The 25,027-nt window shown below is 42.4% G+C and overlaps 2 protein-coding genes across 5 annotated transcripts in view; one reads left to right on the plus strand and one right to left on the minus strand.

Moving 5' to 3' along the window:
• Positions 1–527: 527 nt before the first annotated feature.
• On the plus strand, positions 528–4,233 carry rpl8 (ribosomal protein L8). The gene is made up of 6 exons (XM_089003247.1): positions 528–655; positions 1,086–1,229; positions 1,293–1,434; positions 3,545–3,763; positions 3,842–3,957; positions 4,043–4,233. The coding sequence occupies exons 2-6, from the start codon at positions 1,092–1,094 to the stop codon at positions 4,199–4,201; spliced, it is 774 nt and encodes a 257-aa protein (XP_088859373.1). The 5' UTR covers positions 528–655; positions 1,086–1,091; the 3' UTR covers positions 4,202–4,233.
• A 2,759-nt stretch (positions 4,234–6,992) lies between these two features.
• Positions 6,993–25,027, minus strand: part of usp9 (ubiquitin specific peptidase 9) — a 55,565-nt gene continuing 37,530 nt past the window's right edge. For 2 of the 4 annotated variants that reach the window (XM_089003244.1, XM_089003243.1), the window contains exons 37-47: positions 23,088–23,211; positions 22,793–23,018; positions 22,572–22,701; positions 22,261–22,446; positions 21,605–21,825; positions 21,430–21,518; positions 19,310–19,466; positions 16,580–16,792; positions 13,679–13,708; positions 13,285–13,383; positions 6,993–9,517 (exon numbers count right to left, since the gene is read on the minus strand). In XM_089003244.1, coding sequence (XP_088859370.1) covers positions 9,272–9,517; positions 13,285–13,383; positions 13,679–13,708; positions 16,580–16,792; positions 19,310–19,466; positions 21,430–21,518; positions 21,605–21,825; positions 22,261–22,446; positions 22,572–22,701; positions 22,793–23,018; positions 23,088–23,211 — 1,721 coding nt within the window. In that variant the 3' untranslated portion in view covers positions 6,993–9,271. The remainder of the gene's footprint in view (positions 9,518–13,284; positions 13,384–13,678; positions 13,709–16,579; positions 16,793–19,309; positions 19,467–21,429; positions 21,519–21,604; positions 21,826–22,260; positions 22,447–22,571; positions 22,702–22,792; positions 23,019–23,087; positions 23,212–25,027) is intronic. The other 2 variants (XM_089003246.1, XM_089003245.1) reach the window with 1 other exon arrangement.

The following is a 25,027-nucleotide window of genomic DNA, read 5'->3' on the forward strand; positions in this document are numbered from 1 at the left end:
GCACGTCGGTGGATTTTAATTGGTTACTTGTGATGTACGTCACGAAGGCAAAAAATAATACACTCCACTGTCACGAGATGTTGGCTCGGGTTTTTCCTTGGAACATGATACACTCAGTCAAGTGCACTGGACTTTTAACCTTTTTGGCCTCACCATTAATGTGATCGATACAATGTTTGGATACATATATCAGTGAAACACTGGTGACACGACGAAATCATATTCGCTGAAGATTGAGATGCATTGTTTCAACCCTCGTCTTGATTATATACACAGTGTTTAACATAATTCCTTTGGATTCATTCTTGCAAATAGTAAAAGATATAGTTTAGCTTAGATCTCAGATGGATCTTGTTGTACAACCATTAACACGGCTGTTATTTTACTGATATTCCAACTGTTAACTGAGGTGTTGTTTAATATTCACTGAAACATTAATAAACACAATTTTGAGCCTGGTTAGCTTTTGTATGTTATTAATGTTATGTATGTGGATGTTCTCCATAAAAAAAACATCTATTCAGCACCGCGGTTGTATTGCGATTGGTGCTCAAAGCTCAATTTGCCTACATTTCCCATAAACCCCATCGCTGTTTCTCCGGAAGAAAACCTTGACACTTGACTTCAACTTCCTCTTTCCGTCAACGGAGTTTGGGTAGGTTCACTTCCATTCAATAGTAGTTGTCTAATCTGCGGTAAATATCGTTTTAATTCAGTCATCCACTATAAATAAACATTTAGGAAGATGCCAAACACGTTAGTTTACGGCATATATGAATTATTTTGGAATAATAGTCCCCAAAAGTGCTGCTTTCATATCATGCGAGTAGCTCAGGGGTGAGATGGCGCAACTGTAGTCTGAGCAACCTTGATTGCAATATATCAATAGATGAATTTTTGTTAAGAGTGGCACGCCCCCCCCCCCAAAAAAAAACATATTTACCCCCAATGTAGATTTTTTTTGGGTCAAATTAATGTGTATCAAAGTACCGGTAGTGTCTTGCTAACTTTCGCTAGCCGTCATTTCAATCCGAATCGTTGTCGCGTTTCGACCGACAGTTAATTTGTTTTATACTGTTGTCCAGTTCACGATGGGACGTGTGATCAGGGGACAGAGAAAAGGAGCGGGCTCCGTGTTTAAAGCCCACGTCAAGCACAGGAAAGGCGCTGCTAAACTCCGCCACATTGATTTCGCTGAACGCCATGGCTACATCAAGGGAATCGTCAAGGTATGTTAACAGATCCAATTTTGGTTGGACAAATTTTGACGTGAGGTTGGCGTCCTCTCCAAGGATATCATCCACGATCCCGGCCGTGGTGCCCCCTTGGCCAAAGTCGCTTTCCGTGATCCGTACCGCTTCAAGAAGAGGACCGAGCTCTTCATCGCCGCCGAGGGAATCCATACGGGACAGTTCATCTATTGTGGCAAGAAGGGTAAGAGGAATCTTTTCACATTGACAGATGCGGCAAGGCGTTTATGAAATTCTTATCACAGCAATAGTACATACAACGTTAAAATAATTTCTGAATACATTAACTATATATTCACTCGACGAGCTAAAGTTAATAACCCTCAAAAAATACAATATTTTGGATATTTATTGTAATTAAATGTGAATGATCGACTCCATGGAGGACAATAACTAACCTTTCTCCAAAACCTTACTATTTGAAGTTTGCAAAGTTTGGAGAAATGTGAAAAACAAGTTTGAATAGTACTACTTGGAGAGAGAGTCAGAACGGAGAATCATGAAACACTGGACGTGATGTTATTCTGTCCATTTGTGCCAATGGATGGTCCTCACATGAGATTAGCCTTGATGTTGAGAGTGGTGTGGGAGCTGTGCCTCAGGGATGGGAGGTTGTGAATTTGGGACATCGTAGATGACACACATTGTCTGTAGTGTGCCATCGTCAGTCGTGAGAGAGATATAGAGAGAGATGTAAAGATAGATAGAGATCTAGAGATAGAGATCTAGAGGTAGAGATAGAGAGGGTAGAGGTAGAGAGAGATAGGCAGATAGAGAGAGAGATATATAGAGAGATAGAGATTTAGAGGTAGAGAGATAGAGAGGGTAGAGATAGACAGATAGAAAGTTAGATAGACATAGATAGACAGATAGATAGATATAGACATAGAGAGAGAGACAGATAGATAGATAGATAGATAATAGATGTCAAACGTGAAAATTAACATTTGGCACACAAGACAAATTATGTTGCTGATAGATTGGTTGTGATAGTTAAAACATGGGAAATATGTCATGATTATTGTTCGTGCAAACATTTTCTTGGACCAACTATTTTTTATTTCCTGCTCCTCCAATGCTGCTGTGAAACAAATTTCTTCAATGCAGAATTAATAAGGGTTATCACTTGAAGCATTTATTATATTTTTTACCTATATGGAACATCACTGGCTATCTGCTATTCTGTATTTTCTGGACCGTAGTTCCCATATGACCTATATGACAGGTGGAGTACACCACATTCTTTTAAAGGACAACCGACATCACTTTTTTGTTTTTTAACTGACATCAGAAAAACGTTTTATGGCATCTAAAATACCAAAAACATGCAGTATGATATTTTTATTCAAATGCAAAACACCAATAAAAATGACTTAAACTGTCCAAAATCTGCAAAAAAAAATTGAGCTGTGAATTGGGCGTTTTCAGAAAGTCCAGTCCCCAGTTCGTGACGTCACAACAAGACATCTTACATTGCTGGAGAATCAAAACAATGGTTTCAGATTTGGAGAATATGCTTTGTTGTTACACATCCAGTTATGAATATGATTTAAATAGTTCTGAAGAGGAGGGCATGCATGTTTGCAATCGATTAAAGGATTTATTCCGTGCCATTTTGAGGGGGAAATGGATCACCAAAAAAGAGGCAGAAAATGGCGACCAACCTCCTGTGAGGAATTAATCAGCCCGTTTCCACAGGCCGATAAATTCCTTCCGTGGAGCTGGGTCGCCCTCTTCTGGCGTTTTTTTTGTGCAACACGAGGTTTTCAGACCAAACAAGTACAGCAAAATACATTATTCAGTGCGAGTCTTAAAATGTAAAATATAGCTATATGCGGTGGAATCTTTGTAAAATACGATCAGTAGAAGTCATTTGAAGCCATTTTACAAATTATGGACACAACTTGTCCGGAGACATTGGTTGTCCTTTAAGTTCTAGTAGTCTCAAATGGCCTATTTAAAAACTCATGTGTGAGGTCCATGATACAATCCTCTTATAATGTGTACTTCAGATGGCCTATACACCAGTAAAAAGCCAAACTAGGACTAACTTTTGTCAGGTGACGACACTGAAATTGCATTGTGGTCAGTGATTTGTGCAAAATCTTTTATGAGTCAGTCCTTTGTGAGTCCGGCAAATTCGTTCTAAATTAATTGGCTGTCATTCAGGTTAATGCCAGAGTTGCAGAATTCGGTGCTGATGTATTCATTATTTGGACACTAAGGTGGATGAGGTGTCCATCCACTCTTAAATCCGTAAACTCACCAGTGAATCATTGTGTTCCATCTCACAGCCCAGCTGAACATTGGCAACGTCCTTCCTGTGGGCACGATGCCTGAGGGCACCATCGTCTGCTGCCTGGAGGAGAAGCCTGGTGACAGGGGAAAGCTAGCGCGGGCGTCCGGAAACTATGCCACCGTCATCTCACACAACCCAGAGACCAAGAAATCCAGAGTCAAGCTGCCATCTGGCTCCAAGAAGGTCATCTCCTCAGCCAACAGAGCCGTCGTCGGTGAGGATTGGTCCAAGTGGATAATTATGTCCATCTATGTGTTTGTTTGAATGCTTATTTAAGCTTTTGTGTATGTAGGTGTGGTTGCTGGTGGTGGTCGTATTGACAAGCCCATCCTTAAGGCTGGTCGCGCCTATCACAAGTACAAGGCCAAGAGGAACTGCTGGCCTCGTGTCCGTGGTGTGGCCATGAACGTAAGTGTCTTTGCACCCGACCCCCATGATGCTCCTTCTTGTACTCACATTCATTTTATCCTTCCACACACACACACACACACAGCCTGTTGAGCATCCCTTCGGCGGTGGTAATCATCAGCATATTGGCAAGCCCTCCACCATCAGGAGGGACGCACCCGCCGGTCGCAAGGTTGGTCTCATTGCTGCCCGTCGTACCGGCAGGCTGCGCGGAACAAAGACCGTCCAAGAGAAGGAGAACTGAGTTTGCTCAAAATAAAAAACTGTTCCGAAGTATTGTTGTTTCATTGGTTTTTGTTGCCTGATGAAGTCTGTGTACAAACGTTCTGACATCTTGATTCATGTAAAACTGCTTGGTGCATTATATGAACTCAACGGGTTAAAAATAATCATAATGAACTACAGTATTATGAGTTCATGATGGTAGAGGGGTCGATGAAGTCATGTAAAATGTATTTAAAAACTTGTATTTCATTTTCATAGCTTTTCACAGGCATGTTCAAGTTCAGAATGGTTGTCTGAGAATCCAACTGACTAGATGGACACTAAAACACAATTTCATTATAGCAGGCAGCAGATACCTTGTGCTTTAATGACTCGTCCTTGATTATTGAAAAGGTAAATGGTTCGTACAAAGGCCTATGGCTGGTTAGAAGTGTTTGGAATATACAATGCATATGTTGACATGCAGTTCCAAACCACAGTACATTTTATTTAAGCTAAGATTAATGTAAAATTTCCCAAGAGTTCAGTGTGCATTTAAATACCAATTAAAACGCTTAAAAATATATTTGTGGGCAGGGTCGTACTGGCCACCTGCCTTGAGGGCATACGCACACCCACAACATGTAAAAAGAAATAAAACATTGTGTACACGTGTCTATATGCCGCAGATGCACGCATGAGATGTTTATAAAGAAACACGGTACACAGAAAAAATTCTCAGTTTTAATAACATACCATAACTTATCTTTCCAAACAGTGCTCGAAACCCGCCAGGACAGCACCACGATGTTAAAAAAACATTGAAGTAATTGTTTGCTGTTGAGTAATCTTTTTTTTCTCCATGAAAATATCCACCACTACCGCAACACTCGGTCAACCATGCCTTCATTAGGCTTTCTATCACTCACACGTTCGTCTCATCTTTTGTGATTTTTTTTTGAGGGAGTGGGGGGTATTGTCATCCTTGGTGGGTGCCGCGCAGCCCAAAACAGCGGAAATGCACTCACTCGAGGCCGCCCGGCAGTTTTCAGTGTCACAGACGATGGAGTCTTCCTCGACACGTACATGAATACTGCAGCTGTCTCACTCTTACCTTGAGCGCTCCCTGTCGGCCGCTAGAAAGATCTCTATCACAGGGGTCGGGACCTACGGCTCGCGAGCCATATATGGCTCTTTTGATGATTGCATATGGCTCGCCGATAAAACTAAATACATATTCTCGTTTTTCTTTTTTCGCCGTTCATTTCCCGTTGGGGCTGCAGTTGGCGGAAAGTGCAATTTTGATTGGATGACACTGATCCTAGGTATTCCGAAAGCGCCATTTGGATTGGATGATACTGGCCGTCATGTTGAAACAGGTGAACACCCCTTTAAATGAGCCCAACGAGTGCACTTCAGCTTGAATGCACCGGAGGATTCATTTGCCTTTGTGCAGAGAAAAGGTTCTGATTTTAATTTGCAATGAAACAGTCGAATGTCAGTGACATTTTAACAAGCCCCATGTTAACGTTAGCATTAACATACTTCTGCGAGAAGTAGATTGCAGATGTTGAAGCTTATGAGCCGTGTGCAGGCTAGCTTGCAGTAACTTTGCCTCTGGACCGGTGTTTGCACGTGTGCGCGCGCGTGTGCGTGCGTGTGGCTCTCACTGAAAAACATTTCTAAACATTTTACTTTTATGACTCTAGTCAAAAAGGTTCCCGACCCCTGCTATATCATAAAGTATTTATTTATTTATTTATTTATTATTCAAAGTGCAGAGTTGAAACCGCGTGACAATCCTCAAAATACAGAAATTACTCTAATTCAAACCAAATTGAACCTGCTTGTATAATGAGTGGGTTGAGCGAGGGTTACATATTGTGTGCATTTTGCTTCATGTAACCCTGACTGGATGGTATGGCAAATGTGCGAGACTAATTAAAGGACAACCGACGGCACTTTTTTGTTTCTTCACTGACATCAGAAAAATGTTTAATAGCATCTAAAATACCCAAAACACGCAGTATGATATTTTTATTCAAATGCAAAACACCAATAAAAATGACTTAAAAAAAGACGTCTTGCATTGCTTGAGAATCAAAACAATGGCTTCAGATTCGGAGAATATGCTTTCTTGTTACACATCCAGTTATGAATATGATTCAAATAGTTCTGAAGAGGTAAGCATACATGTTTGCAATCGATTAAAGAATTTATTCCATGCCATTTTGAGGCAACATTGGGGAGAAATGATCACCAGAAAAGAGGCACAATATGGCGACCTCCTGTGGCCACCTCCGTTTCCACAGGCTGATAAATTCCTTATATGGAGCTTGGACACCCTCTTCTAGCAGCTTTTGGGTGCAACACAAGGTTTTCAGACCAAACACTACGGCAAAATACATTGTGATGGAAGGACTGCTACAATGTCTTTTTTCGGTCAAGGGACGTTCCTTTAGTGACGTCACATACGGACTTGTCACCAACTCAAAAACAAGAGTTCCTGAATATTCAGCGCGAGTCTTAAAACGTAAACTATAGCTATATGCGGTGGAATCTTTTTAAAATACGCTCAGTAGAAGCCATTTTACAAATTATGGACACAACTTGTTCGGAGACGTCGGTTGTCCTTTAAGGTAAATCAAATCCAAAACAAATGCCTTCTAAGTGAAGGGATTCAAGCGAGATCACACTTGTAGATGGGGAAAAAAAAAGTCTGCTTGAAAATCAGTACTTGGGATCGATGTACCAAAGGATCATGAAATGTAAATGTACACATTCTGTTTGTAGGCAGCATTGGTAATTAGATAAAAGCGTTTGACAATACACAGCAGTAAATTGTTTAATAAAAATGAGGGTTTTCATTTTGATCAAGCTTTTTTAACGGATATGACTGCAAAAGCAAGTTCTAGTATATAGAAACTCTTCATACATAAGGAAGTTCTAGTCTCTGTGAACCTAGCATACATGGTTTATGAACGCTGGAGGAAGCTTGAATTCAGTGCCTCGCAAAAATTATTTGCTCCCAAATTTTAGGTTTCTGACAAAAGAAAATATATGTTGAGGCAGTGGTGCCCAAACCTTTTTAATCTGAGGGCCGCATAAAGAAAAAAGGACAAAAGGACCCCTTCTTCAAGTTTTTGAAACATACTGAAGTGAGTCAAGAAAGCAAAATGCGTTAAATTCACTAGTTTTCAGTTAAATGCATTAGGGAAAATAGATGAGGATTTTTTTTTTTTGGGGGGGGGGGGGGGTGGACACTGCTAGTGGGCCTATCTCCACATGATAACCAAAAGGAACAAGAAAAACCTCGTTAGTTTCTTTCTTCTTGTCATTTTGCAAGCTGCTGAAAAATAGCTGGCGGGCCACAAACGACACTGGGGCCGTAGTTTGGCCATATATGGTTTAAGGTGTAAAAATATATTCTACCTCTTTTTAGGTTAGAGGACTAAACATGACCGAGACAAAGATTCCATGTTCTTTATTTGCTAAGGGCACAATGCTTTTTTTCTCGTTATATTTCTGTGCACAAAAAAAAAAAAAAAAAAACCTCACAAAGTGAAAGTCCACATCGCGACTGGAGCTCCAGAATTCAACATCACACCATGGCCAAAACAAAAGTCGGCAAAAAACAGGGTGCAGATTAGAACTCTGTACAGTCAATATCTTCTTTAAAAATAACAAAAGGACAAAAATGTTCCTTTTAAATCAAATTCTATTTTTTTAGTGAAATACAACAAAATAAATTCTATAAAATAAGAGCAAAATATTTAAATATAATACGGTGGGCAGAATATTTTCATTTGCAGGAGTATTTGGTATGCTTTAGACAAAAAAAACCACATATTCAAGTTACCAATTAAATACAGTATTTACTGAAGTTTACCTTTGAACTACAGAATCACAAGTTAGTTGCAATGTGTCTAACCAGCTGCTATGGTTACTCATCGCCTCCCATGGCGCCACTTATGTCCACCGAGTGAGATGGTGAGCGACTGGTCTGTGAACCCCAACGGGATGCAGGTTTTGTGTAAAAACGAGGGCATGGGGATGGGTGCTCCACAGAAGAGATGGAAGGTAAACCACACCGTCTATGATACACCACAAAGATGTCCGCCAGAGCAGCGATTCTGTTGCATATGTGTTATTTATTTTTTTAACTGGGGGCAGAGCAGGATCTTTTATTTTAATTTAATTAAACTGTCTATCCCACTGGCAAATGTGAAAGATTATATGTGCAATTCAAAAGCCACTTAGTCATACATTGGTTCAAAAATATTGCCCTCATTGTAGATGAGTAAAAAATAAAAACAAAACCCAAAGAGTAACACAACCCCTGTGGAGGTGTGGAGCAAGAACAGCTGTAGGTTGTCATCGTTTTCCTCTTGGCTACACTATTCTGGTGAGAAGCCATGCTAAATGTTAATTCATAATATCTGACTGAGCTTTACCCCCCCCCCAAAAAAAAAAAAACAAAACAAAACAAAAAAAGGCAATGATTTCTCTTACCAAATGTTGCATGAACTGCCCTTTCATTTCAAACAGCGTAAAAGCCCCCCCAACCGCCAAACAAATTTGACATGCGGGGAGCTAACGAATAACAACCTTGGTGAGAATAACAAACGCATTCTTCTTCGGCATTTTCTTCTTCTACAGTTGAATGACTGTTAAACCATCCCATTACTGGAACAAACTCTTACTGCGAAAAATGGGCGATGAAAACAAAGTCTTTTGTTTTGGATGGGTATTCTTTTTCCATATAAGGTCCATTTATATCATCAGTATGATCTGCAACCTTTTTCCCAACAGCGAAGCACCGCGAGTGATGCTACTGGGCGATCCCAACAGTCACAAACATGAACATTATGTACACCTTTCATCATCATCATCGCCAGTTCCGGGTTAATTGTTTTTTTTGTGTCTTTGCTTCCTTTATTTAGAACTCTCAAATAAACTCCCTCCGCTCTCCTATGGCATCCCCCCTGGCCACCACGCTGTAAGAACCAAAGAGAGCAGAGGAGGAGTAAGGAGAGCGGGTCGATAGAGGCTCCAGGCACAGCAGAGCAAGGAAGGAGGCAGTAAATGGGGGCTTTGGGGGAAGGCGGTGTTACTCCATAGGCAGGGCAGGAGCCGAAGTGGAGGTGGGGGCCGGGGCCATTTCTTCTGTGCTCTCCCAGTTCTCTTGTGATCTTGGGCCGGGAGCGGGGCCACCGGGGCTTGGGACACCTGCCGGGCCCATAGTTGGGGCTTGTGTGGGGCCTGGAGTCTGCGCCGAGCCCGTACCGGGGCGCTGAGGATTGTTCATGTGCTGCGCGGCGGGGCCGGTGTATGGCTGCCCATGTGGGTGGTTGTTCTGGAGTAGAGGGCAAGAAAGAAAGTAGTTAAAAGTATGCATGAAGGAGGATGTTTATGAAAGAGGATGTCGTACTTAGTACAGATAACATCTGACTTACGATCGGGTTCCCTGCATTACCCCGCTCTCCGCGCCAACGGGCGACCCGACGCCGCGGCCGTCTGGGGCGCCGAAGCGCCTGACCCGCCACCTCGCCCCGAAGCAGAACGAACTGTCTCAAAGAGGCGGCAGCGCCAACCGTGGGCCCGCCGCGGCGTTCTCGTCGTGGGGATCCCACGCGCAAACGCCCAGACACCTCTGCTCTAGTCCTGGCTGGCGTCGCAGGACACCCCCCCCCTCCCCCATCACGGCGGTCCCGCGCACCCGAGCGCCGACGCCCACCCGCCTCGGCTCTCGGCCTGGCCGGCATCAGTGGACACTCCCCCCTCCGGTGCCATCTCACAGTTGATTGCTGTGCGAAACCGAGATGCTGGCTGGCTAAAACTGTCGAACGCGTTGCGGTGTCCGGCATAGAATTAAAAAAAGGGTCTGGCGGCCGTGGTCATAAGTACGGGTGGTCGTAAGTCGCGTCGGTCGTAAGTCGGATGTTACCTGTACAGAGAAGGATCCATAAATTCAAGGGTCCGTTTGAATATGCAGTTTTTCTTTTACACTTTTTGCACCCCGCATGCACAAGATATTTCACAAAGACAGAAAGAGAAATGGAGTTGGGGTTATCTTAAAAGAGGAGTTTGTTAGGAATGTCTTAGAAGTAAAAAGAGTATCAGATAGAATGATGAGTCTGAAGCTAGAAATTGAAGGCGTGATGTTCAATGTTGTTTGTGGGTATGCCCCACAAGTAGGATGTGAGCTGGCGGAGAAGGAGAAATTTTGGTTGGACTTTGATGAAGTCATACAGAACATCCCGAGAAGTGAGAGGGTTGTAATTGGTGGAGACTTCAATGGACATGTTGGCGCAGGAAACAAAGATGATGAGGAGGTGATGGGCAGGTTTGGAATCCAGATGAGGAACGCCGAAGGATGGTGGTTGACTTTGCTAAGAGAATGGAAATGGCTATTGTGAATACTTTCTTTCAGAAGAGACAGGAACATAGGGTGACCTACAAGAGTGGAGGCAGAAGTACACAGGTAGACTACATTTTGTGTCAACGGCGCCATCTAAAGGAAATCAGTGACTGCAAAGTAGTGGTTGGTGAGAGTGTAGCCAGACAGCATAGGTTGGTGGTGTGTAGGATGACGCTGGCAGTGAGGAAGATGACGAAACCAAAGGCTGAAGTGAGGACAAAATGGTGGAAGTTGAAAAAGGAAGAGTGTTGCATGATATTTAGGAAGGAGGTAAGACAAGCACTGGGTGGGCAAGCGGTCCTTCCAGATGACTGGCAAACTACAGCAAACATAATCAGAGACACGGGTCGGAAAGTACTTGGTGTATCAAGTGGAAGAAAGGTAGATAAGGAGACTTGGTGGTGGAATGGGGAGGTGCAGGAGTGTATACAGAGAAAGAGGTTAGCAAAGAAGACGTGGGACACTGAGAGGACGGACGAGAGTAGACAGCAGTACAAGGAGATGCAGCGCACGGTTAAAGTAAAGGTGGCAAAGGCCAAACAAGAGGCCTATGATGACTTGTATGCTCGGCTAGACAGCAAGGAAGGTGAGACAGATCTTTACAGGCTGGCGAGACAGAGAGACAAAGACGCCAAGGACCTGCAACAGGTTCGGGTGATTAAGGATAGAGATGGCAATGTATTAACAGGTACCAGTAGTGTGATGGCAAGATGGAAAGAGTACTTTGAAGAATTGATGAATGAGGAAAATGAGAAGGAACAAAGAGTAGAAGACGTGACTGTTGTGGACCAAGACGTAGCAAGCATTAGCAAGGATGAAGTGAGGAGGGCGCTGAAGAGGATGAAGGGGGGAAAGGCACTCGGGCCTGATGATTTACCAATCGAGGTATGGAAGTGTCTTGGAGAGGTGGCGGTGGTGTTCCTGACTGGGTTATTCAACAATATCTTAGATGGTGAACATATGCCTGAAGAATGGAGACGAAGTGTACTCGTGCCCATTTTTAAGAACAAAGGAGATGTGCAGAGTTGTACTAACTACAGAGGAATGAAGTTGATGAGCCATACAATGAAACTCTGGGAAAGAGTAGTTGAAGCTAGATTAAGAGCAGAAGTGAACATTTGTGAGCAGCAGTATGGCTTCATGCCAAAAAAGAGTACGACAGATGCAGTGTTTGCTTTAAGAATGCTGATAGAGAAGTACAGAGAAGGTCAGAAGGAATTGCATTGTGTCTTTGTAGATCTGGAGAAAGCGTATGACAGGGTGCCCAGAGAAGAGCTGTGGTATTGCATGAGGAAGTCTGGAGTGACGGAAAAGTATGTCAGAGCGGTGCAAGACATGTATCATGACTGTAAGACAGTTGTGAGGTGCGCTGTCGGTATGACTGAGGAATTCAAGGTGGAGGTGGGACTCCACCAGGGGTCAGCTCTGAGCCCCTTCTTGTTTGCTATGGTGATGGACAGGCTGACAGACGATGTTAGACAAGAATCTCTTTGGACCATGATGTTTGCAGATGACATTGTGATCTGTAGCGAGAACAGGGAACAGGTGGCGGAGAAACTAGAGATGTGGAGATATGCCCTGGAAAGGAGAGGAATGAAGATCAGTCGCAGCAAGACGGAATATATGTGTGTGAATGAGAGGGATTCAAGTGCAAGAGTGACGCTACAGGGAGAAGAGATAAAGAAGGTGGAGGATTTTAAGTACTTGGGGTCAACTGTCCAGAGCACTGGAGAGTGTGGAAAAGAGGTGAAGAAGCGTGTCCAGGCAGGCTGGAGCGGCTGGAGAAAAATGTCAGGTGTGATGTGCGATAGAAGGGTTTCAGCTAGGATGAAAGGAAAAGTGTATAAAACAGTGGTCAGACTAGCCATGATGTTTGGACTGGAGACAGTGCCACTGAAGAAAAGACAGGAAGCAGAGCTGGAGGTAGCAGAGCTGAAGATGTTGAGGTTTTCTTTGGGAGTGACCAGGTTGGATAGGATCAGGAATGAGTACATTAGGGGGACAACTCATATTAGAGGCGTTGGAGAGAAAGTCAGAGAGGCCAGACTGAGATGGTTTGGACATGTCCTGAGGAGAGAGAGCGACTATATCGGGAAAAGGATGCTGAGCCTTGAACTGCCAGGCAGGAGACCGAGAGGAAGACCAAAGAGGAGGTTTATGGATGTGGTCAAAGAGGACATGTAGGTAGCTGGTGTGAGGGAAGAGGATGCACAAAACCAGGATGGAGGACATTGATTCGCTGTGGCGACCCCTGAGGGGGAAAGCCGAAAGGAAAAGAAGAAGAAGATGCACAAGATATTTCACGACATTTTAGAACTTCATCGAAAGACTTAGATTTGGAATGTAAGAAAAACAATTATCTTCGTAAAATAACCGATAAGCATTTTTGGAACTAGCCAAGTGTGCTCTTTTTTCCACAATATCTCAGACTCAACCTCAGAGTGTCGTTTTTTTTTTTTTAACTGTTTCAACCTAACTACACAGAAGACATCGTGGATTTTTCACACACAACGTACATTGAACTGAAACTAAAATCATGACAACAATGGTGGTGGATTCTGTAAACCATTTCATTTCACACACATATATTAATGTTAATGTGCATTTGGATTTTTATACCACAAACATTTTACTTGTACTACAGAATTTGTATGGCTGACCATGATCATATGGACATAAAGGAAAACGGCAAGGATGACTACCTGCTGAAACTGTGTGGTTCCAGGAGCGTGAGGGTACAAAGAGGTGTCCTCAGGCAGGGAAGAGTCTTGATCGTCAGGGGCTTCCTGTTCATCTGGCTCCTGAAAATAGGACAGGCAAACGCATCTATTGACTGTATCCGCTTGCGTGTTGTTTGTTGCACACGAGATCAACTTCAAACTATGGGAATGGTCTATCAGTTTCAAAACTGACATACATATATACCCAATTCATCTGTACAGATCATTCTACATCTAGCTTTGCCCACCATTGACTAATCAAGTTTTAAGAAAAAAAACAAAAAACAGAGCATGGGAGGTCAGTGAATTACCCGAGTAACCAACCCTTAAAATACCACCAGTAATTCCTTTATGTTGTGATACCTGGAATACTGACCTTCCCTGGGTTTCCCTGAGTACACTTGAGCTGTGTATGAAATATTACAAGAAGCATGTCACTCCAAAGGAATTCTTTTAAAATCAACATCAACAAATGCAACTAATTACAAACACAAATTCTACATTGGGGGAAATGGGGTTTGGTAGACCATTTGGCGTAGCGACTAAAGACTCTAACGCAATTCATCGACCCAACATTTACCAACATGCATTTCACCCCACACCGACTAATTGAATTCATTTAATATTTGGGGAGGTATTTATGCTACACAGCAGAACCTACAAAGTTCAGCCCCCCAACAGTGGTAGAGTTTGGTTCAAATGAAATTTAACTGAGTGTCAATCTGTCATCACAATGTGATCATGCAACTTAAGATCAGGTGTTGTTACACCACATATGTTTACCAGAAATAGTGTGACAGTAAATAAAAAACAGCAAATGAAACCTAGGGCTCAGACGTAGTTTGAGAATCTATGTAATTGTTTTTATCACATTATACTCAATTTCGATTTCGAACAAGTCGCTGTTCAAACAGCCTTCTGGAACAGATTATAGTCGAAAACCGAGGTACGACTGCTTATAGATTCCAACTGCTTTTCCCAACATAATTTTTTAAGGATAGACGACATATTGAAGAGCTTGTCTTTGCGTCATCTCCCTTAAAGGACAACCGACATCTCTGGACAAGTTATGTTCATAATTTGTAAAATGGCTTCAAATGACTTCTACTGAGCGTATTTTAATAAGATTCCACCGCATATAGCTATATTTTACGTTTTAAGACTCGCGCTGAATATTCAGGAAGTTTTGTTTTTGAGTTGGTGACGAGTCCGTGCGTGATGTCACTAAAGGAACGCCCCTGACCGAAAAAAGACGCATTGTAGCGGTCCTTCCATCACGCTAATGTATTTTGCTGTACCTGTTTGGTCTGGGGACCTCGTGTTGTACCCAAAAGCCGCCATAAGAGGGCGTCCAAGCTCCATATAAGGAATTTATCAGCCTGTAGAAACGGAGGTGGCCACAGGAGGCCGCCATTTTGTGCCTCTTTTTCGGTGAGACATTTTCCCTCAATGTTGCCTCATAATGGCACGGAATAAATTCTTTAAACGATTGCAAACATGTATGCTTTCCTCTTCAGAACTATTTGAATCATATTCATAACTGGATGTGTAACAAGAAAGCATATTCTCTGAATCTGAAGCCATTGTTTTAATTCACTAGCAATGCAAGACGTCTTGGCGTGACGTCACAAACTGGGGGCAGTACTTTCTGAAAATGCCCAATTCGCAGCTCAATTTTTTTGCAGATTTTGGACACTAAGTCATTTTTATTGGTGTTTTGCATTTGAATAAAAATATCATACTGCGTGTTTTGGGTATTTTAGATACTATAAAACATTTTTCTGATGTCAGTTAAGAAATAAAGTGACGTTGGTTGTCCTTTAAGTATTGGTCTTGTCTCTGCTTCATATTGACTTGGACTTCATCTCAATTTTCTGTCCAAGTGATAGAGACTCTAATAAGTATAATAATGTGATAATAAGAAACTTGGTAAAAGAACAAATATGGTCTGAACCTCCCACCATCCCCATGATGACCAAAGGACACAAAGATATTCATTCTAATTGTTAACAAAATTCTTGGAACATTTTGTTTGAATATGTGTTTTATCTCAAATCAAAACTGTCCACCTTTTCCGTGATTGGTTTGTCATTTATTAAAGGATATTTTACTTTAAAATACCCTAAATTCAGACCATTTTCCACTAAATGAAAATAGCAATCCATATTTTTAAGATGTATGCCCCAGCCCTGGAATGAGATTAAACAGTTCTACCTTGTCACATGTTATGTTAGAAAGTGAATTATAACAAAATATTTTTCGCCCCCAAAAATTAAAAAATTGATTTCTTTTAATTTAAAAAAATATTTTCATTTCCATCACATTCAAGGGTATAAATAATCATGAGATTCATGAGCAAAAATATGATCGTGCAAAAATAAAAACAATGCTCCCATGGTAAAGGGGCCCCGAACACGAAGTTAGAGAATTTCATATTAATGTGACGTCACACACGTGTGCTACAAGTTTGAGAGCAAGTAAGACGCTGCATCAACCAATGACAAATTGGCTTAATTCACCTGTCCAATATTATAATGCATGTTTTACATTGTGTTCTTTTGCGTTATTTTCTGTTAAAACTTCTGGAAAGCGAATGTGGTTAAATTGCTACATAAAGATGTGTTTTCTTGTATGAATACACTCACAGGGGCTTAAATCAACAACATGACAATGTTTCCTCAAGTCTGAATGATGACATCTTGAATAACCATTGTTTTTCTCAGACATCTGTGATTTACCTTTATTCTTCTAAATGAGTCGTTGCGACCATAATTTTTCCTCAAGATTTTTTTTCTTTATCAAAAGTCCTCAAGGGGCAGGAGTTTTACTTTTTGTTTTCTCGTCAAACGGCAGGTATCTTATCCTTTACAGCAGCTCCTATATATTTTTTCTTCTCATTCTTTTTCCTTTTCTCTGTTTTTCATAACTTTGCTGCTGTGAATTGGGAATTTCTCCAATCTGAGACAAGTCATGATAATCTCATCTCATTGTCTTCACATTTAAAGATGTCATAATGGCAACAGTTTGGAAACTTTTAGACAATATGTAATTATTTCCTGAAACTTTAACAAAGTCTAACCGCCATATGACTTTGGAGGTTCCACTGTATGGTACAATAAACACACATTGTGTGTGCTGGTTGTTTGGTTAAAAACAACAACACAGTGGAGGATACATATGGCTTGTCTATGTTGAATATGGTTAATGTTGTCTCATCATCCAAGCATCTACATGCATAGCAAATTGAAAGTCGGTTTTGGTGAGCCCAGACCATTACCTCCTCAGGACAAAGTTCACAGGCCTTGGCAAGGGTCATGCGTGCACTGTGCGACCGCTCCAGGAAGTAGCCATTGGATGTTTCATTGCTCTGGACTGGAGGCGACCAGTTGTTGTAGGTATACTGCGGGTTGCCAGAGTACGGCCTCCTTTCTAGCTCGTCGCCGAGCCACTCTACTGCCCATGTCCACTTTCGTTTCAGGTCACCGTTGCTCTGTTTGCATAAACAACTCATTAGTATTAAAAGCATAATGACTGTTTGGAGTAATAATTATGCTTGTGAGATCCTCCTTTTCTTTTCCATTCGGCTTTTCCCCTCAGGGGTCGCCACAGCGAATCAATGTCCTCCATCTATCCCGGTTTTGTGCATCCTCTTCTCTCACACTAGCTACCTTCATGTCCTCTTTGACCACATCCATAAACCTCCTCTTCGGTCTTCCTCTCGGTCTCCTGCCTGGCAGTTCAAGGCTCAGCATCCTTCTCCCTATATAGTCACTCTCTCTCCTCTGGACATGTCCAAACCATCTCAGTCTGGCCTCTCTGACTTTCTCTCCAAAGCCTCTAATATGAGTTGTCCCGCTAATGTACTCATTCCTGATCCTATCCAACCTGATCACTCCCAAAGAAAACCTCAACATCTTCAGCTCTGCTACCTCCAGCTCTGCTTCCTGTCTTTTCTTGAGCGTCACCGTCTCCAGTCCAAACATCATGGCTGGTCTGACCACGGTTTTATACACTTTTCCTTTCATCCTAGCTGAAACCCTTCTATCACACATCACACCTGACATTTTTCTCCAGCCGCTCCAGCCTGCCTGGACACGCTTCTTCACCTCTTTTCCACACTCTCCATTGCTCTGGACAGTTGACCCCAAGTACTTAAAATCCTCCACCTTCTTTATCTCTTCTCCCTGTAGCATCACTCTTGCACTTGGATCCCTCTCATTCACACACATATATTCTGTCTTGCTGCGACTGATCTTCATTCCTCTCCTTTCCAGGGCATATCTCCACATCTCTAGTTTCTCCGCCACCTGTTCCCTGTTCTCGCTACAGATCACAATGTCATCTGCAAACATCATGGTCCAAGGAGATTCTTGTCTAACATCGTCTGTCAGCCTGTCCATCACCATAGCAAACAAGAAGGGGCTCAGAGCTGACCCTTGGTGGAGTCCCACCTCCACCTTGAATTCCTCAGTCACACCGACAGCACACCTCACAACTGTCTTACAGTCGTGATACATGTCTTGTACCGCTCTGACATACTTTTCTGTCACTCCAGACTTCCTCATGCAATACCACAGCTCTTCTCTGGGCACCCTGCCATACGCTTTCTCCAGATCTACAAAGACACAATGCAATTCCTTCTGACCTTCTCTGTACTTCTCTATCAGCATTCTTAAAGCAAACACTGCATCTGTCGTACTCTTTTTTGGCATGAAGCCATGCTGCTGCTCACAAATGTTCACTTCTGCTCTTAGTCTTGCTTCAACTACTCTTTCCCAGAGTTTCATTGTATGGCTCATCAACTTTATTCTTCTGTAATTAGTACAACTCTGCACATCTCCTTTGTTCTTAAAAATGGGCACGAGTACACTTCGTCTCCATTCTTCAGGCATCTGTTCACCATCTAAGATCTTGTTGAATAACCCAGTCAGGAACACCACCGCCACCTCTCCAAGACATTTCCATACCTCGATTGGTAAATCATCAGGCCCGAGTGCCTTTCCCCCCTTCATCCTCTTCAGCGCCCTCCTCACTTCATCCTTGCTAATGCTTGCGACGTCTTGGTCCACAACAGTCATGTCTTCTACTCTTTGTACCTTCTCATTTTCCTCATTCTTCAAAGTACTCTTTCCATCTTGTCATCACACTACCGGCACCTGTCAATACATTGCCATCTCTATCCTCAATTACCCGAACCTGCTGCAGGTCCTTACCATCTTTGTCTCTCTGTCTCGCCAGCCTGTAAAGATCAGTCTCACCTTCCTTGCTGTCCAGCCGAGCATACAAGTCATCATAGGCCTCTTGTTTGGCCTTTGCCACCTTTACTTTAACCGTGCGCTGCATCTCCTTGTACTGCTGTCTACTCTCGTCCGTCCTCTCAGTGTCCCACTTCTACTTTGCTAACCTCTTTCTCTGTATACACTGCTGCACCTCCCCATTCCACCACCAAGTCTCCTTATCTACCTTTCTTCCACTCGATACACCAAGTACTTTCCGACCTGTGTCTCTGATTATGTTCGCTGTAGTTTGCCAGTCATCTGGAAGGACCTCTTGCCCACCCAGTGCTTGTCTTACCTCCTTCCTAAATGTCATGCAACACTCTTCCTTTTTCAACTTCCACCATTTTGTTCTCACTTCAGCCTTTGGTTTCTTCATCTTCCTCACTGCCAGCGTCATCCTACACACCACCAACCTATGCCGTCTGGCTACACTCTCACCAACCACTACTTTGCAGTCACTGATTTCCTTTAGATGGCGCCGTTGACACAAAATGTAGTCTACCTGTGTACTTCTGCCTCCACTCTTATAGGACAGAAAAAAAACTAAAATAAAAAGCTCCTCAGCTACACAAAGTGAAAATGATAGTTGTAAAATAAGCTCACATTTTAATTTTACACATTTATGTAACTTTCAGAAAACAGAAATCAATGACAGGAATTAATTCTAATTTATCCATTATCCACAGTTTTTTTTATTAGGAATTGGGTTTGTATGTTATCAGGTATACCTGGAGGATCTGGTAAGCCACAGAGCAGTTGCTGAAGAGGGCCACCATGCACTTGATGCACTGGTAGGCCCGTTTCTGATAGTGGTTCTTGGAACGCTGGATGATGTCAAAAAGACCATCCCTGTCATCGGGAATTCCCTTCAGCACATTATGGATCCTATAACCCCCAAAAAACATGGACATTACTCATAAACATTCCTATTTTTGGTAATGAGGAACAAATAAAATGGCATCCTTTCACCTAGCCTTAAGAAATTCAATGAGTTTGCACTCAGTAAACAAAATAGCAATCCCCAGTCAATACAGAGGTAGTAGCTGCACTATCTTTTTACAACCGATTGAACTATCAATCAAGGAGTTTCGACCCAATTAACTTGTTGACTGACAAGAGGTCTATCTGCAATGCATCTCAAATGACAACTACTAAAGAATAACTAGTGGGCTTGTGTGTGTCCCAACATCGATAATAAAAGAGTTGAATTTGTCTCTCACTAATGGTTCATCTATTAATCTAGCAAGCCTTAGATGAGAGGCAAAACATGTACGGTAACCGGAGCAGTCCATTTGCAATGAATTCAATGCCCAAGAATGAAATTAATGTATGAGAAAACCTACAAGGATGTGAGCGAGGATCCAAACGAGGGGTGCTCACACTTTTTCAGCATGGGAGCTACTTTTAAATTGACCAAGTCAAAATGATCTACCCATTATATTTATTGAGAAATATATTGAGGATTCTTGCAACTTATGTTAATGTATAACCGCATATGGTGCACAACACAACTTAATTATGTACATTTTAACTGGCAGACTAGACAAACGCACTTGGAAAATGTCATTGTGAAAAAAAGTCCTAATCCCATTCTGTATGAAAATGATACTTTTTTTTCTTCTTACTTGGTTCAGATCCCCCACTCATTTTTATGAGTGGGGGATCTGAACATGAGTTTTTTGAGAATGCACAGTGTACCTTATACGGAAGCTCCCCACCTTACATAAGAGATACATTCCGAGCGGTCGTTTGTCAGGTGAATTTGGTTGTAAATTGCTTCAGTGCTATATCTTGTACGGAATCTATGTTTATGTCAAACATTGAACAGGGAAGTATAAAACAGACGCTCTAACAGTCATAAAATAAATTCACACCTACTGCAGTACAAGAACATATATCCTTGGGTCTTCAGTAAGCCATTACTGAACCTGCTGGCATGTAATTACTGAATTATGTGCCAGCAGCCATTACTTAAGCATTGCCACCTCCTGGAGCGTCAACTGAGAAGAGGGATTTCCTCCTCGCCCACATATTCTACACAGCCAAAAGTAAGCGAGCTCGGCGGATGGGGGTATGAACTCGTCTGCAACACTTCAGCATACCTGGGAGTCTGATTGGTCAGCCTTGGTGTATGTCACGTAAACATCCAGCCCTTGAAACATCCAATGTGTTTTTTTTCTCGGCCAGAAAAAGGCGCGCAATACAACATCTAACTTTCAGCGTCTCTGTCTTAACATTTTTCGACATACAGTACCCGCAAAAATGTTCGTATGTACCGTTCTTTCGTAACTCGAATGTTTGTAAGCTGGGGAGCGTCTGTATTCACAGATGTCATCTGATTTGTTGTCCGGTCTATTAATCAACAGAAGGGATGACTGATAGGCTGATGTCTTTCAAAACTCAACTTCATATGTATGGCGTCAGTTCATGACAATGTCACATCACCTTGTCATGCGACCAATAGTACCTTGGAGATCGACTGGTCGATCGTGTTCGACGTATTGAGCACCACTGGTCCAAACTAGGCAAGCACCAATTGGCTAACCTTTTACTGCCATCACTTAACTAGATATGGTAATTTTATCACATGTTGGATTGCTTAGATTAGCATGCCAATTGAAGTTCAACGCAAGGACCAACCACTTCCCATACATAACAAATCCAGTATTTGTCCAATCACAGATGTTTAACCGGGGCATCAGAGTGCATACAAAAAATGTCAGATGATTCCTTGCCATCAGAGAGTTGTAGTTAGTGTCTGGAATGTAGTGCAAGACAGAGTGGAAAATTCATAAATAAGAAGTCAGACAGTGAATATCTGTTTGTCATCTTTGAAAGTAAGTCTTACCTGTGTGTCTGCCAGGAGTCTTCAATGAGAAGGATCTGTAGCAGCAAGTCCAAGTGAGGCCTCAACTCATAGTTGTAGGAGTATGACACCTGTGCATACCCAAACACCTCAATCATTCAAGAGTAAAAGCAACCCATGGAAAAATCCTGGTAGTAGTGGTGATTTTAAGTTTTACCTGCCACAGGAGGTCACTCAGGACGGTGGAGGAAAATTGAGGGTTCTCCCAACAGCTGAAGCGCAGCAGTTTCACTGTCTCTTCAGAGTTGCTACAGTCCTCAATGATCTTCTTCACATAGCTGGTCTTCACAAACAGGATCTCTGCCACAAGCTGCTGCACCAGCATTACGGGGGCTGTCAGGTTGGTGTCTCCATAAGGGTTAGGCAGAGGGGGGTTACCTGTATCGATGAATGATCAAATATGAAAATTTGGAGGAAAATATGATTTTCTTTCGTTGTTTCACTTGAGGAGCCCTCAGCTCAAAGCTCTGGCAACACAGCACAGAAGCTCAGAGTGGCTGGTTTGTCAGTCACCACATCCTGAGCAAGGATAATGATCCTCATAGGTCACTCTAAATAGGGTACTCTCCCCCTTAATATTAACTTTCTGATGTGAAATCACTTGATAGCTTAAATGGCTTGAAAAATCACTTGATGGCTTAAAAGAAACATAAGAATCCAAGCCTTTTCAATAAATGTACTTCTTCTTTTCATAAGCATGTAATTGGGAATTAGGTTGGTTGAACTTTTTAGATGACGGTTTAGGAGGAAAAACAACAAATGTTCAAGTCGACTGTGTCCAAATACGAGAAGCTCAAATTGTGAGACATTCACCGTTGATGGAAGACTGCATGCGCGAGGATACGTCACAGCAGCGGACCAGTTGGGAGACCACCGAGTAGAGCTTGCCCAGTTCGGCATATTGATACTTGATGGGAGGGCCGGGGCCTTCGTCCAGCGCCACCAGCATGAATGTGGCAGGCACATTCAGTTTTAGCAGCTGGGTCTTTTCTGCCAAACCTATATGGGGAGAAGGAAGGAGACAATGAGATAAAAAAGGAATGAATGCATTAGAATGAGACAATTGCAGTAAATCGACTAAGTCACAGCAGGTGTACATGACAAGTCGGCCGTTTCCCCCTTACCTAGATTGGCATACATGACAAAAAGGTTGAAGTACTGTTGCAGGTGACGGCCATGTTCAGAAACCTCTCGTCTGAGCAAGTTGAGGACAGCTCTTAAAAGGTGGTCACTTAGACTGAGGTTATCACAGCCCTAATCAACAAGAAATATAACATGTTCCTTCAAGTGCATAAAGCAGGACAACACCACAGATCATCTTAAGAACCGTAACAAAAAGATGAACCTGAGTGGAGGTTCCGGGTGAGGCTGTGGGTGAGGGGCAGGGGCCGTCTTGTAGCGAAAAGTGAGCGATGAATACTATGAGCTTGGCAAAGGCGCCGCGAACCTCGGCACTTGGGCACTCCAGCAGGTACTCAGAGAAGCGGTTGGGGTAAGCAAATAGGACGTTGTGTGCAAACCAGTAGCGTACATTCTTACTGTGTCTCAGCAGGATGCAGAGTGCGTCATACCTTATAATAGAAAAGGCTTGTTTAGAGGAGAGCTAATGGAGTGGGGGAAACAATGAAGACAATGTTTACCAATCACTGGCAGGACCCCTGACTACTTTCTTGGTGTGGAAGCCTGTGCTAAACAGGAAACGAGCAGCTAGCTGAGCACTGATCATAGCAATCTCCTCAGCCTCTGGCAAAAGATGATCTTGTCCTGAAAAGAGAAAGTGGAAAGCTTGGAACAGCTGTACATATTGACTTCAAGCATTTGAAAATACATCTTAACAAACCCCATTTAAAGAATATCCATTTGTGTTTATTAAAATTTACGCAGTAGGACATGATTGCTGTTTACGTTTGAAATGTTTGGCTCCTCAGTTAATTCAGTTTTCAATTAAAATTTCAATTTACAGAGGCAATGCCAGTGTGTGGTACAGTAAAGAAGTTTACAACAACACATGGTAACATATGTCAGTAGTCATTTATGTCAGCCATCATGTTTTTATCCAGGTGGTATCTGTGTGTGCTAAAGAACCAGGAAATTGATTTGAAGGCTTATGGAAGAAATATCTTTAAATGTAGTGATCATCATCAGTATGACAAGTTGATTGTTATGAGCAAATGCTTGCCTTCAAATATTAAATGTTCTGTATAGCAGTGACAATATGTCGTAACGTGAATGTGGTTCTCAGTATTATTATTACTAGTCAAAAATACATCTTTCACTAAGATCAAATGTTCATTTAAGTATCATGAACATACACACAACATAGTGCAGTGATCCCATAAGGGGCTGGTAACTTCGCTGACGAAGCCTCTTGGATAAGAACCGAAACGTCCGACACCTTCAAAGAAGTACAGATGACGGCTGAAAAAAACCTTTTCATCGATGGACTACTCCTGTACGACTGAGAGCTTACGCAGACGTTACTGTAGGTAATACACTAAGACATCATGCATGGCACGAAAGGTTTCCCTGCTTAACCCAGCACATATCAAGGCCAGTCTCAAGTTTGCATATGACCATTTGGATAATACAGAGGAGTCATGGGAGAAAGTTTTTTGGTGAGACGAGACCAAAATAGAACTTTTTGGTCAGTAAGTGTGTTTGGAGGAAGAAGAATGAAGAGTACAATACGAAGAACACCAACCCTACTGTGAAGGATGGGGGTGATAACATCATGCTATGGGGGTGTTTTTGGCACTTGGGACAGGACGAGTGCACTGCATTAAAGAGAGCATGACAGGGGCCGTGTATTGTGAGGTTTTGGAGAACAACCTCCTTCCCTCAGTCAGAGCATTGAAGATGGGTCGTGGCTGGGTCTTCCAACACGACAACGACCCAAAGCACACAGCCAGGAGAACCAAGGAGTGGCTTCGTAAGAAGCATATCAAGGTTCCAGCCACTCTCCAGACCTGAACCCAATCGAAAATCTTTGGAGGGAGCTCAAACTCTGTGTTTCTCAGCAACAGCCCAGAAACCTGACTGATCTGGAGAAGATCTGTGCGGAGGAGTGGGCCAAAATCCCTATTGCAGTGTGTGCAAACCTGATGAAAAACTACAGGAAACGTTTGACCTCTGTAATAGCAAACAAAGGCTACTGTACCAAATATTAACACTAATTTTCTCAGGTGTTCAAATACTTATTTGAAGCAATATCACACAAATAAACCGCTAAAAAAATCATGCATTGTGATTTCTGGATTTTTCTTTTTAGTTTATCTCTCATAGTGGACATGCACCTACGATGAAAAGTGGGAGATATAGCAAAATAGCAGGGTGTTCAAATACTTATTTTCTTCACTGTATATAAATGTCACAGTATGCACAATTACAATTATGAACTGAGGCAACTCCGCCTATGAATGTTGTGTTCCTGATGAGGGGAAAGGAGGCATCTATTTGACTGAGATGCTTGTCCTAAGCGGATGAACATGATGTCCAGTAAATAAATAGCTGGTGTTTATGGTAATACGTCATTTATAATGAAGCCACAGAAAGGGTTTATATGGTTTAAGTGACTGCTGGT

Source organism: Hippocampus bargibanti, linkage group LG08 (genome assembly GCF_051943395.1).
Source record: "Hippocampus bargibanti isolate YZ-2025 linkage group LG08, ASM5194339v1, whole genome shotgun sequence".
Taxonomy (NCBI): domain Eukaryota; kingdom Metazoa; phylum Chordata; class Actinopteri; order Syngnathiformes; family Syngnathidae; genus Hippocampus; species Hippocampus bargibanti.